This window comes from Vipera berus (assembly GCF_964194415.1).
Source record: "Vipera berus genome assembly, chromosome: 7".
Lineage (NCBI taxonomy): Eukaryota > Metazoa > Chordata > Lepidosauria > Squamata > Viperidae > Vipera > Vipera berus.
Window position 1 is genome coordinate 605,705 of NC_138209.1, and position 14,564 is coordinate 620,268.

Sequence of the window (14,564 nt, forward strand, 5' to 3'; positions counted from 1 at the left end):
TTTCCTCAGCCTTCCCTAATTTCCATGTGGCTTAATTCTCTTTATCTGACCAGATCAAAGTTCTCCTTTCGTGGTGGTCGTTTGTTTCGGCCTTCCTGCTTCCCTCATCCCTTCTCCAGTCTTTCCCGCCTTGTTTTACGCGCACTTCTCAAGCAATCCCTTCCCGCCGCGTTCGTCTGACTCTGACATGCTCTCCGTGAGCCAAACCTGAGTCCTTGCGCCTGACACTGTCCTCCCCAGCACCGACCGAGGGCGCTTTCACACTGGCGTGGAGGCCGCAGTGTCTGGGGTGTTCCACGCAGTGCTTCCCCAGAGTCCTTTTTGCCCGTTGCTCAGACCGCAGCTTGATTCGCATCTAGTCTTCTGGATCCAGATCCGCTTTGCTTTTTGCAGGTTTCCCTTGGTGCCCTGCAAGGAACTCTCCAGAATGGCAAAATGGATCTGTTCTGCAAATGGGCCCAAGTACACCCACACACACCCCGTCTTCATTTTGGATTTCATGGGCTGTTGCCCGGTTGTGGCATTGCCACCGCCCCCTCCTGCCCCCTCATGTTTCTCAGAGAGCAAAATGTTTCACTGGGTGGTCAATCGGGGGAGGGAGGGGTCCGGTCCTCCTCCTCCGCCTGGCTTGCCCTGGTCTGGCCGTCTTGGCGGAAAGTGGTCAGCAGCAGCTGGTGTCCATCTGCCGTGCACAATTCAGGCTTGGCATGGTGCCGCTGGAGGGCTGTCGGGCCCCTCTGGAGCCCAGATGTGGACGGCTGGAACGGGCAGAGGCAAAGTAACTCTGGGCCCTTTGACCGGATGCAGTGATGGGGCCCCTGGGGATCCCTCGGACCGGGGGGGGGCGGCTTCCGAGGTACGGTTCCAAAGGGCAGGAAACAACGACGAGCTTCCCCCGTGTGACGGGCACGGCGGCGCCCGGCCTGAGCTTCCCGTCCGGTTGTGTCCTAGGCCCAGCAGCAGAGGGACCTGGAGGGCCTGGTGGGGCAGCCCCTGAGAGCTGGGGTCCGAAGGAGCAGGAGAGAGGCTGGCGCAAACTCCGGGCTGGAGGTCAAGAGCCCCACTCCGATCTCCGAGCAGGATTCCGGGATCCTGGATGTGGAAGAGGAGGACGAGGAGGAAGAGGCAAGTCCGTGAGCGGTGGGGGGATTGGCTCGGCCGGCCGGCCAGTCGTAAAAAGATATACTTGCGCAGTTGAGCCCAGTGGTGTTTTTTTCCAAAAGGCAACCAGATTTCCTTGTTGTTGTTGCTTCCCCCCCCCCTTGAAAACGATTCGCTTCTCACCCAAGAAGCTTCTTTAGCTCTCATAGAGAAGCGGGAGGCTCTTCCAAGGGAAAAACTCCAGTTGCCTTTTGAAAAGAACCACGGCCTGGATGAGGGAGAGTCTCCATTGCCATCGTGCAGTTGGTGTCAGATTGAACTCACAAACCTCAGATTCCCTCCAGTCTGCCAGACTTTCTCTCTGAATCAGAGCTTGGACAAGGGGGCAGGGAGATCTGAGAAGGGGGCACCTCCCAGCTGGGGTGGGGGTAGGGTTGAGAGTGGGGCCTCCCAGAAGCTCCCTTCTTTCCAGGGTGGATCCAGTGAGATCTGGCCCTTCAAAACTCTCTCGTTTACCCTGGTTGTTTCTTTAGTTCCGGCTGCTCCCTTCCCTTTGATCCTCCTCCCAAGGCAGCCTCTATGTTCCCTCCCCGCTTTGACTGACAGCTGTCCCTCTTATATGTCACCCCAGGTGCCTGGTGCTCAGAATTTGGTGGATTTCTCCCCCGTCTACCGCTGCTTCCATATCTACTCCGTGTTGGTAAGTGGCTGCCCCTTCGTTTCCACGGTCGCATCGTTTAACCATGGTTCTTCCCTGTAACGTCTCTAAGAAAGAAGAATGTGGACAAGGTTTTCCCCAGAGGTGCGTTTCCGAAAGGCAACTGGACTTCCGTGGGTTTTTTTCCTTGAAAACATTTTGCCTCTCGTCCAAGAAGCTTCTTCAATTCTTCTTCAGGTCTTCTTCAGCGAAGAAGCTTCCTGGATGAGAAGCGAAACGTCTTCAGGGCAAAACAAAGAAAGTCCAGTCGCCTCTTGAAAAAAAGCGCCTTTGGGACAACCAGGAACTGGAGGGCTGAGAGTCTCCACAGACACGTAGACAAGGATTGTGTGTCAGTGCGATTGTTAGCAAGCTGCTACAGTTTGTGGAGGTGGTGAGGCGGAGGAGCAGGTGGACAGACTGCGTTGGGCAAAAGTCCAGGGCCTGGCCGGTGGATGGGGGCAAAGGCCAGAAGCGGTTGGGCAGCCGGGAGGCAGCCAAGCTTCAGCGCTCAGCGATGGGCATCCCCTGCAGGCTGCAGACCCAGGCAGGAGGGCAGCAGTGCAAAGACAGCGTGGATCAGGAAAAGAGGCTCCTCGGAAATATTCTGATTTCTTTCAAGCTCCATCGCAGGGGCTGTGGCAATGGCTGGGCTGCCTTTCTGGAAAGCCTCCTCACGTTGGTCGGTTGTCTCATCTTATTGCCACTCTTGTGCGACCTGCTCCCCCCGTGTGTGTGTGTGTGTCCTTATCTGTTACGTGTTTTGTGCCAGCCATGGCAGTTCCCCAAATAGGTCATCAGATGAAGCAAAGAGGCTTCTTTGCTTCCCTGCAGCAGCCTCATTGGCAAGAGAGTTTTATGGCTAGGGAGGGGCCGAGACCCCCCATAAATACCTCTGCCCAGGGGCTGCCTCTTTGTTCTAGTTCTGCTTCTCTTTTCTATCTTCTCACTTGCATGCATTCTCTATCATACAAGCATGGATGCTTCCATGCCATATAGCTCTTTTTATATAACCTGTCGATGAATAAAGCTTCATAATGACTGCATTTCTGCATTCTGCCTATTTTACTTGGAAGCACCTTAACGTCCCATCGATCTCTTGTGAAAGCTGCTTTACAAGTTGGTAGCAGAGGATGGTTAAAGGGAACGCTTCCAAGCCTGCAGCTAATGCCTAGATTTGAAACTGAAATGGATGGCCGGAGATCCCAGATTGTGACCAGGAGTCTTCAATCAAAATCAACAGCTCTAGCCCCTGAAGCAAGCTCCGCTCCAGGTGAGAGCCCAGATGGCTTCCTTCTGCACGCCACAGAGGGAAGCTTGGAAGTTTTACAGTCCGCCCAAGACTGTCAAGATGCAGCAGAAGTGCTCCGGGCCCAATGCAAGCAACGCGTGGATCAAATGTCTACACCGGAATGCAAGGAACTGCTTCTAAAACTCCTTGAAGTACAGGAGACCCCACAAGCCTCTCCACGAAGGACATCAGTGCAGAAGGACTGTGGATGCCGGGTAAGCCCCCCCTCAGCCACCACGAGGCCCCTCAATATGGCGCCTGCCACCCTGAGTAACCCCGGGACCCCAGGGCTTTCGGCGCGAAATCCCCTGCCTAACTGTGACCTTCAGCTTCCTGGGGCAACAGGAAACAAGATGGCTGCGCCCAGGGAGACCGCATGACCCGGCACAGGAAGCAAGATGGCAGCCCCCTGTGCGCCCACATTTTCTAACAAAGAAAGGCCTCAACTAAGTCTGGAGGCCCAGCAACCCCTGGCATCCAGCCGTAGCAACATGCAAACTCCTGGGCTCTCTCCAGCAGAAACCCTCGTGACCTATGATGGCAATAAGACTGCTCATTACCCTCCAAGGCCCCCGACCCTCTCTCCGGGGCCCCCAGTCTTCCTTTCGCCCCCGCCCAGGCGCTCTCCTTACTTGGCCTTCGGGGGGGGGTTGGCCCCCTCCTCCAGCATCGGCTTTAGCCATCCCCAAGGTTTTCAGGACCAGCGATGGGCTTCTCAAGGCAATCCAGGGCCGGGGGGGCTCCAGGAAGGTTTTCCAGAGCTTTTTCAAAACCAAGTGCCGGCCGGCAATCTTGGGCAACGCCCACCCCCTGATCACATGTTTTCCGGACATGCCCAGTACGGGCTTTTTAACCCTGAAGGGGGGCTATCTGAAAATCAGAGAAAAATACCGCCAACGCCCACTAGAGGGGTACCTTTACCTTTTTTTCCAATGCAAACCTCTCAAATGCTACAGGAACTGGACAAAACGTTTCTCCCTGCGTCCACGTTGCCTCTTAACTTTGAAAAACTGAAAATTGGGGGGGAGAACTACCACAGTTGGAATAGAAATTTGCAGGTATGTCTATTAAAGGATGGGACTCTTGAAATGGTACTGAACCCCCCACCTTTCCCGTGGAGCTCACGAGAAGAGTGGCTCCATAGACAGGCTTTTTCTACTCTGATGGGTTCTATGGATGATAACTTGTTCCCAAGCATTCCAGATGGACTCACAGCTTGCGCAATTTGGCGGTTATTATACAATTTATTCAACAGCAAGAGCATGGGTTCCCTCACCAGACTCACAACTGAGTTTTACAACACAAGACTCAGGTTTGGGGCCAGCATGGCAGAACATCTCGGAAAATTAAAATCCCTCAGGGCGCAACTAATGTCCAAAAATTACCGAATACCTGAAGAGAACTTGGTCGCAGTTATCGTGGCTTCCCTGGACAAAAGTTGGAACAATTTTATTATTTCCCTGGAAGGGGGCAGGGATGAACCCATGCCTCTGTCCTATTCTCGAGGGCAGACTCATTGACGAAGATAGCAGACGTAGAGATACGGGAGAATACAACAGAGTCACCTGCCAGCCAGCCAGCAGACGACACCGCAACTCAGAGCAGGTTAATGCTCTACTCAAGTGTTTCACCTGTGGCTCTGAGGGGCACCTCAAGAAGGACTGCCCCCATTTTCAACAAGGCCCCAAGCGTGGTCCCAATCAAGGTAGGGGCAAGGGACAAGGAAGGGGCCGTGGCGGGGCCAAAAGTACTAACAATTTTGTGTCTACCTGTGCCCCCACCACAAGAGCTGATAGCTCCACTGACTTATGGTTACTGGACTCTGGAGCTTCTTCTCACATTACCAATATGAGTCAAGGGTTTAAAAGGTTAAAGAAAATTAACTCATCTGTCAAAGTCGCAAATGGTGATAAAGCTTTAGTTATTGGGGAGGGCACGGTTTCTGTACCCGGGCTTGGAAAAGTTGAAGGTGTTTTACACGCCCCTTCCATTGCCAACAACCTATTGAGCATTATCAAGTTATGTGACGAAGACGGGGTGGAAGTTTTATTTCGCAAAGGGGGAGGTCATGTCACCCGGGACCAGAGGGTCATCGGAAATATTGACATCATAAATGATTTGCCATATTTTTCCCCACAACCAACCCCAAGGCTGCTTAACCAGCGGTTGCCTCCAAGCCCCCACAGCAAGGCAGTGTGGATAAGAAATCCGAACCTCAGCTGTCACCTGAAGCACCGCTCAAGGCAACCAATGCCAAGAGGGTGTCAGTGGGGAAGCCATTGCACGATAAGTGTGCCCATATTTTGCACCGAAGATTAGGTCATGCAAGCTTCCCTGTGGTTAAAAAGATGGGAGAGTTTGCTGAGGGAGTCCAGATCAAAGATTATGAGGTATTCCTGGACTGTGCAATCTGTAAGAGGTCAAAGAGGAAGGCTGTGCCTATTCCAAAAACGTCACTGCGTAAGACCCAATACCCGTACCAACTAGTACATGTTGATTTGGTCGGGCCTTTCACACCATCCCTAGGGAAAAGTCAGTATTTTCTCACTGCAGTTGATGATTTTTCACGGTACGGCCACGTGTATATCCTCACAGAAAAATCTGAAGCCTTTGACGCCATAAAATCACTCTACAACTTTGTAGAGACCCAGTATAAAACCAAGATCGCACAACTGCAGAGCGACCGCGGGGCTGAGTTCATGTCCCGAAAATTCCAGGACTGGGTAAAGCGTAAGGGCATCCGCCATTTTCTTACCGTGCCTTTCACCCCAGCTCAAAATGGCGTGGCAGAGAAAAGAAATGGAGTCCTACAAACTATGATGCGTAGTCTGATTGCAGACCCAGGGGTCGCAGAATCATACTGGGCAGAAGCGGTAAAATACGCCAATTACACCTTAAACCGCACTTGGAGCAGTGTTGTGAACCAGACCCCATATTTCCTAGTTCATGGTAGGAAACCAAATCTTGGACATTTACGTGTGTTTGGGTCCTACGCATGGGTTCACATCCCCAAGCAGCTGCGGAAGAAGGGGAGATCTGTCTCCCAGAGACTGAGGTTCTTGGGTTACGCTCCTGGCTCCAAGGCCTACCATTTCCTGGGAGAAGGGGGCAGGATTCTGACTTCTCAATCTGCCTCCTTCGAAGAGGACTCCAATTGGGCCCAGATACACTCCAATGATCTGAGCCCATATATCAATTGTCCCAGCAAGGGCACACCGACTACGACATCACCTGAGACGTCCACATAACCTGCCACCGACGAAAGTGTGGAACAAGACGAAGATGTCATCCCACCTGGTTCAGATGGGGAGGATGAGCCGCCCAGTTCCCCAGTAACGCCTCAGAAACCCGCGGAAGAAAAAGGTGGTGAGTGGCAGAAGGTAAGGAGGTCAAAGCGGTCCAACAAAGGCATCCCGCCAAAGAGAATTGACATTGGGCACATCGCGTCTGTTAACAGCGTTGTGGTCACCCCAAAATCCTTCTCTGACATCCAGGAGCTGCCCATCGAAGAACAGGAGAAATGGCAGCTCGCGATGGAGAAGGAAATGCAGAGCTTAAAACAACTCAAGGTCTTCACCCCCCAGCAACCTCCAAAGGAGAAGAAAGTCATTGGCACAAGGTGGGTTTACAAGGCAAAACCACTTGCCAATGGCCTCTACCTGTATAAGGCCCGTTTGGTAGCTCAGGGATTCGCCCAACGCTATATGGAAGACTATGGGGAGACATACTCTCCAACTGTCCGGGCAGAGAGCGTCAAGACCGCCCTCGTGACTGCAGCCGCTCTGGGGGAGGAAGTCTTCCAATTCGACATCCAGATGGCTTACCTCCACGCCAACTTGGACCGGCAGATCTACGTGAAGGCCCCTCCTGGCTACCAGCAAGAAGGGGAAAATACATGGTTACTCCACAAAGGGTTATATGGTCTCAAGCAGTCAGGGAAACTATGGTATGACTGCCTTAGAAAAAGTTTAGAACGAGTTGGTTTCACTGCATCCCGAGCAGATGAATGTGTTTTCACACGCAACTCAAAGGGTACCACAGAAAGGGTGTTAGTTTATGTGGACGACCTACTATATGTAGGACCTGACAAGGAAGGGTGTGATGAATTTGCCAAGGCCCTGGAAGAAAAGTTCACTTTGAAATCTTTGGGGCGGGTTGACAAGTACTTGGGTGTGCATATTTTGGCCACTAAGGGGGGGTTTGCTCTATCTCAAAAAGAAAAGATAGAGGAGTTATTGGCCAAATGCAAAATGGCAGAATCTAATCCCACGCATAGCCCAATGCAAAGCGACTTTTACAACCATACTCATAAGGACGGTCCTGAGTTCACAGATAATACGCTTTACAGATCTGTGATTGGCTCCTTGCTATATATCAGCAATTGGAGCAGGCCTGACATAGCTTTAGCTGTAAATCTATTGTTCAGGCACGTGGAACACCCAAAGGAATTCCACTGGACTGCTGTTAAGAGGATACTTAGGTACCTCGGGCACGACCGATGCCCTCCTTGTGCTGGAACCAGAGAAGGGGAAGACGGCCCAGCTCTCTGCTTACTCAGACGCAGACTGGGCTGGCGACTCCAAAAGTAGACGGAGCACCTCTGGTTTCCTCATATTGCTAAATGGCTGCCCAATACATTGGCATGTTAGGCAGCAAAAATTTGTTTCTTGCTCCACGGCCGAGGCTGAATATGCCAGCCTGTCAGACACGGCCAATGATTTGACTTGGTTCAATGATCTGATAACGAGCATCTGGGCAGCTCCTCCTCTGCCCATCCAAATTCTAGAGGACAACACAGCCGCCATTGCAATCTCGGAGGCTTATGCAGTAGGCTCTAGATCTCGCCACATAGACATACGCTATAAAAATGTCAGGCAGCTTGTCAAAGAGGGTTTTATACGTGTAGAGCATTGTAATACAGCTGACCAGATAGCTGATCTGTTCACCAAACCTGTTCCCATTGACCGGCACAACCTTCTGTGTAAGCGTTTGTGTTTGGCCTTCTGAACGTTTTTATATGCATGTCTATGACACCTGCTCGCCCCCTCACACACATTCACTGGTCCCTGTCATTGGCTGGCAAGAAGGGGAATTGTTACGTGTTTTGTGCCAGCCATGGCAGTTCCCCAAATAGGTCATCAGATGAAGCAAAGAGGCTTCTTTGCTTCCCTGCAGCAGCCTCATTGGCGAGAGTTTTATGGCTAGGGAGGGGCCGAGACCCCCCATAAATACCTCTGCCCAGGGGCTGCCTCTTTGTTCTAGTTCTGCTTCTCTTTTCTACTTTCTCTCTTGCATGCATTCTCTATCATACAAGCATGGATGCTTCCATGCCATATAGCTCTTTTTATATAACCTGTCGATGAATAAAGCTTCATAATGACTGCATTTCTGCATTCTGCCTATTTTACTTGGAAGCACCTTAACGTCCCATCGATCTCTTGTGAAAGCTGCTTTACATTATCAGCAGAGCAAACTGCGGGCCGAACGCTTCTGCCAAAGGGGTGAGGGATGGCAGGGAAATAGCAAAAAGAATGAAGAGTAAAAACGATCAGATTGAAAGCAGGAATGGATAGGTCGATACACGTGACGAAGGATGTGAAAACACACAACCGTGGAGCCTTGGTAGGCAACACAAACTTGACGCAGCCCCATCTTGCTCGGCTGGGTGATGGTCTGCGAGGAACCGGCTCCGGCCGGCCAGTCCCAGGTCTTCGTGGGCAGCCGGAGCAAAGGCCTCTCACCTGGAGGCTGCCATTGTGCCTCTACTGCCGGGTCAGTCCAGCCCATTTATCAGGGTGGATTCTTGAAGAACGGGATCTGGTGAAGAGGGACGGGGCTCCTTGGGCCAGGTCATTGTGTCGGCTCTGCCACTGAATCGATCCACTTCCTGAGGCGACACAACTCGACGCGCGGAACCGTCAGCTCCCCAAACAGAGCAGGTTCATGCAACATTTCAAGATGGCGAAAATAAAGTCAAAGCTCCTCCAGGTTTGCACGTTTTGTAGATGCGGTCGCTGAGTCTGCCTAGTTTGGGTCAGGATGAAAGGCCTGCAAGGAAACCAGCAAGCTGAGAGAGCTTTGGGGAGTGCCGTGTGTGTGTGTGTGTGTGTGTGTGTGTGTGTGTTGCCTCTGAGAGTCCTCCTTGGAAGGGCCTTGAGGGATATTGGTGCAGGGACTGGCTTTCCACCGGAGGCCCCCTTGCCCTCCCCGGGGCTGACCTCGGAGGGACCCAGGAAAGACCGTGGGGGGAGCGGCCGAGCAGGACAGCTCAGGGCCACGGTGGCCGCGGTCAAGCCGGCACCGGAAAACATGTTCTCATCGGCCGGGCAGAAGGGCCGGACTGTAAGGGCTGCCGAAAGGCGACTCCGGCCTCCCTGACAATGGCCTTATCGGAGGGCCCGGCTGCCCTGGAAAAGCCTCCCGGCGCATGTAAACACTCTGGGCTTCTTCGGCATTGTTACTGAAGCCGACCTTCCTGTCACCTCATTTTTATGGCCGAGCCGCTGAGAGGTTCCCAACGGATTAGTGGAAATCCTGCTTCGCTCTGCCAGCCCTGCTTATCGGTGGCCGGCTGGTCGGGCAGGGCTGCCCTCTTGGAACAGAGGCCGGGGCCGGGTCACGGCCGGAGCATCTGGGGGGGCCTTCCTCCTTCTAGGAAGCCCTGAACTTTGGCAAGGGGTCAGCGGAGAGCAGAGCAGAGGGAGCAGCCTCCAGGCCAGCCTCCCTCACGGCTGGAGGATCAGCTCCTGGCAGAGGAAGAGGAGGAGGAGGAGGAGGAGGAGGAGGAGGAGGAGGAGGAGGAGGAGGAGGAGAAGGACGACGACAACTGTGGGGTCCTTAGTCTTCTCTGAACTGGGTTATTTTCCTGCAGACGTTCTAGGACGCAACTAGGGAACACCGTCAGTGCTGGAAGGCAGCAGGGTTTGCAGGCGGTGTGGGGGGAGGAGGAGGGGGACAAGGACAACAACAACTGGGACTGTCCCCGGGGCGTCCTGCTAGGGCTGCTGTGGGTCCAGTGCAGTCCGGCCTTCTGCTCTGAGTCCCTTTGGGAGAAGGGCGGTATAAAAATCTCAATAAATCTTAAATCTGCTCACTCTCTGCAGGGAGACCAAGCGTCCCGTCTGGCCACAGGGGGCCCTCGAGCCCAGTGTGGACGGCAGGCCAAGAGGCCTTGCCGAAGGGAGCTTCCTGGGGCCCTGGGGGCCCTGCTCTTTCTGACACACCCGGACCCCCCCCCCCCCCGCCGCCTCTGGCTTAAATCCACCGCTCTGCAATTGAGAAGCGGCAGGACAGGCCCAGGGAACACGGGAGGATCGGCAGGCTGCCTTGCTCTGGGCTGGGATGTCTGAGGAGCCTGCAGGCCTCCCCCCCCCTTGCCACTCTCCTGTGGCTCCCCTCGCCCTTCTGAGGCCGGGGAAGGAGGCCGGTGGAGGCTCTGCAGGGCGGTCCACCCGGGCCTGAAGCTGTGCCTTCTCTTGGGCCTCCTAGCTCAACATTCAAGGAACAAAATAAGAGAATAATAGCAGACCTGGAAGGGACCGTGGAGGTCTTCTAGTCAAGCAGGAGACCCTGCGCCATTTTAGATAGATGGTTGTCCGTCTTTTCTGGAAAGCCCCCGGGGATGGAGCACCCACAACGTCCGGAGGCAACAAGCCGTTCCACTGGCTAATGATTCTCAGGAAATTTCTCCTTAGTTCTAGGATGGGTCTCTCCTTGGTAAGTTTTCCGGCCTTAAACAATATTTTTGGCCAAACAGTTTTGCTAACGTATTTTACGAACTGGTGGCTGTGTTGCTGCTGCTTGCCTGACTTGGGAGACCCCCTCGGTCTCTGCCTCAGAGGGGATGCCAGATACGGAAGGCCCCCAGGCCCGGCGGGGCAGGCGCTCAGTCTGGCCAGGAGGGTCAGGGCTGGGAAGGGGAGACCAGAGCTGACCATCTGGAATGGGCCGCTCCAGCAGTGCAGGACTTTTCACTTGCCCTCCTGCCCTGGTGCCCACCGGCAGGCTCCTGCTTCTGCCGCTCCTTAGGGAGGGTTTTGCAGAAGAAAAGGTTGGTGTTTTTTTTTAACCCCTCCTGGGGTTCGTAACAAGGGTTCCGGGCACGCTGCCGATCGGCATTTATCCGTCTCTTCCGTAAAGGCATCCAGAGGGAAAATGCTTTACAAGCTCTAAGGGCACCTGGATGGGTTTATTTTTCCCCCTTCAGTAGGCATAGGAGGCGAATAAGACAGGTGTGCAGCGAGGGAAGAGGTCACCCGACAGCTGAACGCGTAGCAAAAGACTCGGCAAATCCAAGCTCTGGATGAGATTGGAGCCACGGAAAGAAATGCAAGTTGACAGCTAACAGGCTTAGAATATAAATATTCTATCCTATATTTCGGGGAACGTTTTTCGAATAACTTCAAAACGTACTGTAACAATAATCTGAATACATCAGAAGCAATCTGTCAAAGGGAGTTAGCAGCCTCTTGGAGAAGTAGCTTCAGGGGATTGCAGAAAAGTCGAATCGGGGTTGGGGGTCCCTCGGTGCCTTCGCTGCAGGGAGACCCCCCCAAGAAGGTCTTTTCAAGAAAAGACCTTGCATGGAGACGAAGTAAATGGTGGGCAACACAAACTTCTTGGGTACCGATAAATTAAAAACAAATGCTGTAGATCACTTCATTCAGATAACTCCACGCGTTATAAAACGAATTCAGTTGGGAAATGGTATTTTATGACAGAAATGTATGACATACTTTATTTCTAGGATCAGAGCCTGTGCTGTAGGGCTGAAAAGTTAATTCAGCGCCTGTCCTGATTAAATTAGTAGTGCTAGTTAAGGTACAGTTACCTGGAAGATAGAAGGAACGAAGGGAAGGCACATGCGATCTTGTCTCTGAGGGTTCTCTCCGGGTGTTAATAAACCAGGTGGGCAGGCTGAGAAGTCCTCACAACCCCTCCTCACCTGCTTTGAACAGGGCAACAGCTGCGGCTCAGGGGTCTCCACAAAAGGACATGGTGCCGGACCTTTCATAAGTCAAGACTTATGAAGTCTTGAGTCTTCCAAGGTCTTCCAACTTGGCCCTTTGATGACTTGTGGACTTCAACTCCCAGAATTCCTCAGCCAGGCACGCGTGGGAATTGAAGTCCACAAGTCATCAAAGGGCCAATTTGGAAGACCCCCGATATAGAATTTAAGAGGAGTGGACTTCAACTCCCAGAATTCCTCAGCCAGCGTGCCACAAGTCACCAAAGGGCCAGGTTGGAAGACCCCTGGTCAAGATGGAGAGACCCTTTTTGGTGGCTTCTCTCAAAAAGCTCCCCGTGTTAGACTCAACCCCTGCTGCTTTTCCGTTGTGGACCAGGATGTCCTCAGGCCTTCCACAGAAGCACCGACTGTTCTGGCCTCTCCGTGCCTTCACCGGCTCCCTTCAGACTGTCGACCGCTGCAGCCAACCCTTCTGTGGCGGCGGTGGTGGTGGTGGGGATGTACCGAGTGCTAGTAACCACACCTTGACCACTGAAAGGGGAAAACAACGTGGGAGGTCCACCTCGTCTGATGGTTTGAAAACAAAAGGGGGGGGCCTTTGGGCGGCCATCTTACAGACACTCCAGTTTCTGTCAGCCCCAGCCGGCACTGGGGGAAATCTCCCAGAAGACCCTCGTGGGAAGGGCTTCTGTCCACGCTGAGCTTCAAGGAAGGCACCCCAGGCGGCACGTCCCAAAGCCCGCAGGTCCACCCAGGGGAGCGAAGGCCGGTGGGGCAGAAGGCCGGGCCGGTTCCCCCGGGGCAAAACTCAGGAGCGGGACAAGCAGAATCGCAGCTCCCCCCAGGATTTTGAGAAGGTGCCAGACTCAAGCAAGACGAGGCCCGCCGCCCTTCGCTTGCCCCCCTCCTGAGGTGGTCCCAGGGCCTCCTCTCCGTGGTGGGGGGTGGCAAGGGAGGCCCTCGGTGCCCGGGAGGCGCTTGACCCCTTTCCCTCTTGGCAGGGAGCCCGAGAGACCTTTGAGAGCTACTACCGGAAGCAGAGGAGGAAGCAAGCCCGGCTGGTTCTGCAGCCCCCCTCCAACATGGTGAGGTCTCGGAGGGCTTTTGGGGGGGGTCTCACCTGGGCTGGATTTCTTGGTGTTTCCCACCCCCCCTGGCGTGTTTTGATCTTGTTCCCTTCCCCCCCCCCCCCCCCCCGTCTCCAGCACGAGACCCTCTCCGGCTACCGGAAGTACTTTAACCAGATTGTGGGGTGAGTCTTCCTCTTTCTGTGTGTGTGTGTGTCTCGGCTCCCGCCAGGGCGGAACAGGCCGTCCTCCAGTTACAGCCATTTGTTTAGTGACCGTTGGAAGTAACGATGACACTGAAAAGAGTGGCCTTTTTTTCCACACTTACGTGGGTTACCCTCAAACACTTGACAGCCGGCTCATATTTACGACGGTCGCAGCGTCCCCGGGAGATGTGTGTGTGTGTGTGTCTCACGTGATCCCCTCTTGCGACCTTCTGACCCGCAAAGTCAAGGGGGGAAGATGGATCCACTTAACAACCGTGTGACTGACTTTACAGCTTCAGTGGTTCACTTAACAAGTGTGGCAAGAAAGGTTGTAAAATGGGACAAAACTTAGCAACAGAAATTTGGGGTTCGGTTGCGGTCGTATATTGAGGACTGCCCGTAACTAAAAGCCGCCAAGGAACAGGCTCCTTTTGATCGTTTTTCTTTCTTTTCCTTCCGTCCCGTCGCGTCTGGTGCTGGGAGACGGCCTGGATCCGTCCCTGCTGTCCTCCCGGCAAGGCTTTTCAGAAGGGCTCGCCATTGCCTCCTTCCGAGGGCAGGGTGACAGGGACTGGCCCGGGGTCGCCCAGCTGGCTTCATGCCAAGCGGGACTAGAATTCACGGCCTCCTGGCTTCTCGCCTGGCCCCTTAACCACGACACCCAGCCGGCTGTCTCTGTTCTCCGTAAGCAGAAGCAAATCCCCCTCAGGCGTGTGCGACACCTGGGGATTGCAGACGCGTCCCTTGCCGTGTTCTCAGCAGCCCCGGAGGAGGGGTTTGCCCAGCCTGCAACTGTCCCTGACAGCCCTCCTTCCTTCCGTCTTAGCTTTTTTGTCATCGAGGACCACATTCTGCACACAAGCCAGGGCTTGGTGGACAGAGCCTACATCGACGAACTGTGGGACATGGCCCTCTCCAAGACCATCGCTGCCCTCCGGACGCATTCGGTGAGTAGCGGTCGCTCGGCCCTGGGTAGGCGGTCTGGGGTTCCTGCACTGTAAAAAAGTTGCACTTTTGGGTTCCTTGGCCTGAAACCCCAGTTGTGCTATCTGGGTTCTAGATCTGACACAGATGTTCTGCTTTGCAGCTCTTCGTGTGCCTAGTCATTTTTATCACAGCGTTTTTTGAAAATGGACCTGAGCATTATTTTGATACAGATAGCAGTGCTACTTTAGCACTGATGATGTTATTTTGTTGGGTCAGGAAATGTCTGCAAGAAAATCCCTAAGCTCAG

General features: G+C 53.8%; 1 protein-coding gene across 1 annotated transcript in view; it reads left to right on the top strand.

Moving 5' to 3' along the window:
- Positions 1–14,564, top strand: part of EXOC6B (exocyst complex component 6B) — a 150,346-nt gene that overhangs the window by 64,338 nt on the left and 71,444 nt on the right. Inside the window, exons 7-11 of the mRNA XM_081332759.1 lie at positions 952–1,125; positions 1,733–1,801; positions 13,059–13,142; positions 13,263–13,309; positions 14,157–14,277. Of these exons, the coding sequence (XP_081188885.1) occupies positions 952–1,125; positions 1,733–1,801; positions 13,059–13,142; positions 13,263–13,309; positions 14,157–14,277 (495 nt within the window). The remainder of the gene's footprint in view (positions 1–951; positions 1,126–1,732; positions 1,802–13,058; positions 13,143–13,262; positions 13,310–14,156; positions 14,278–14,564) is intronic.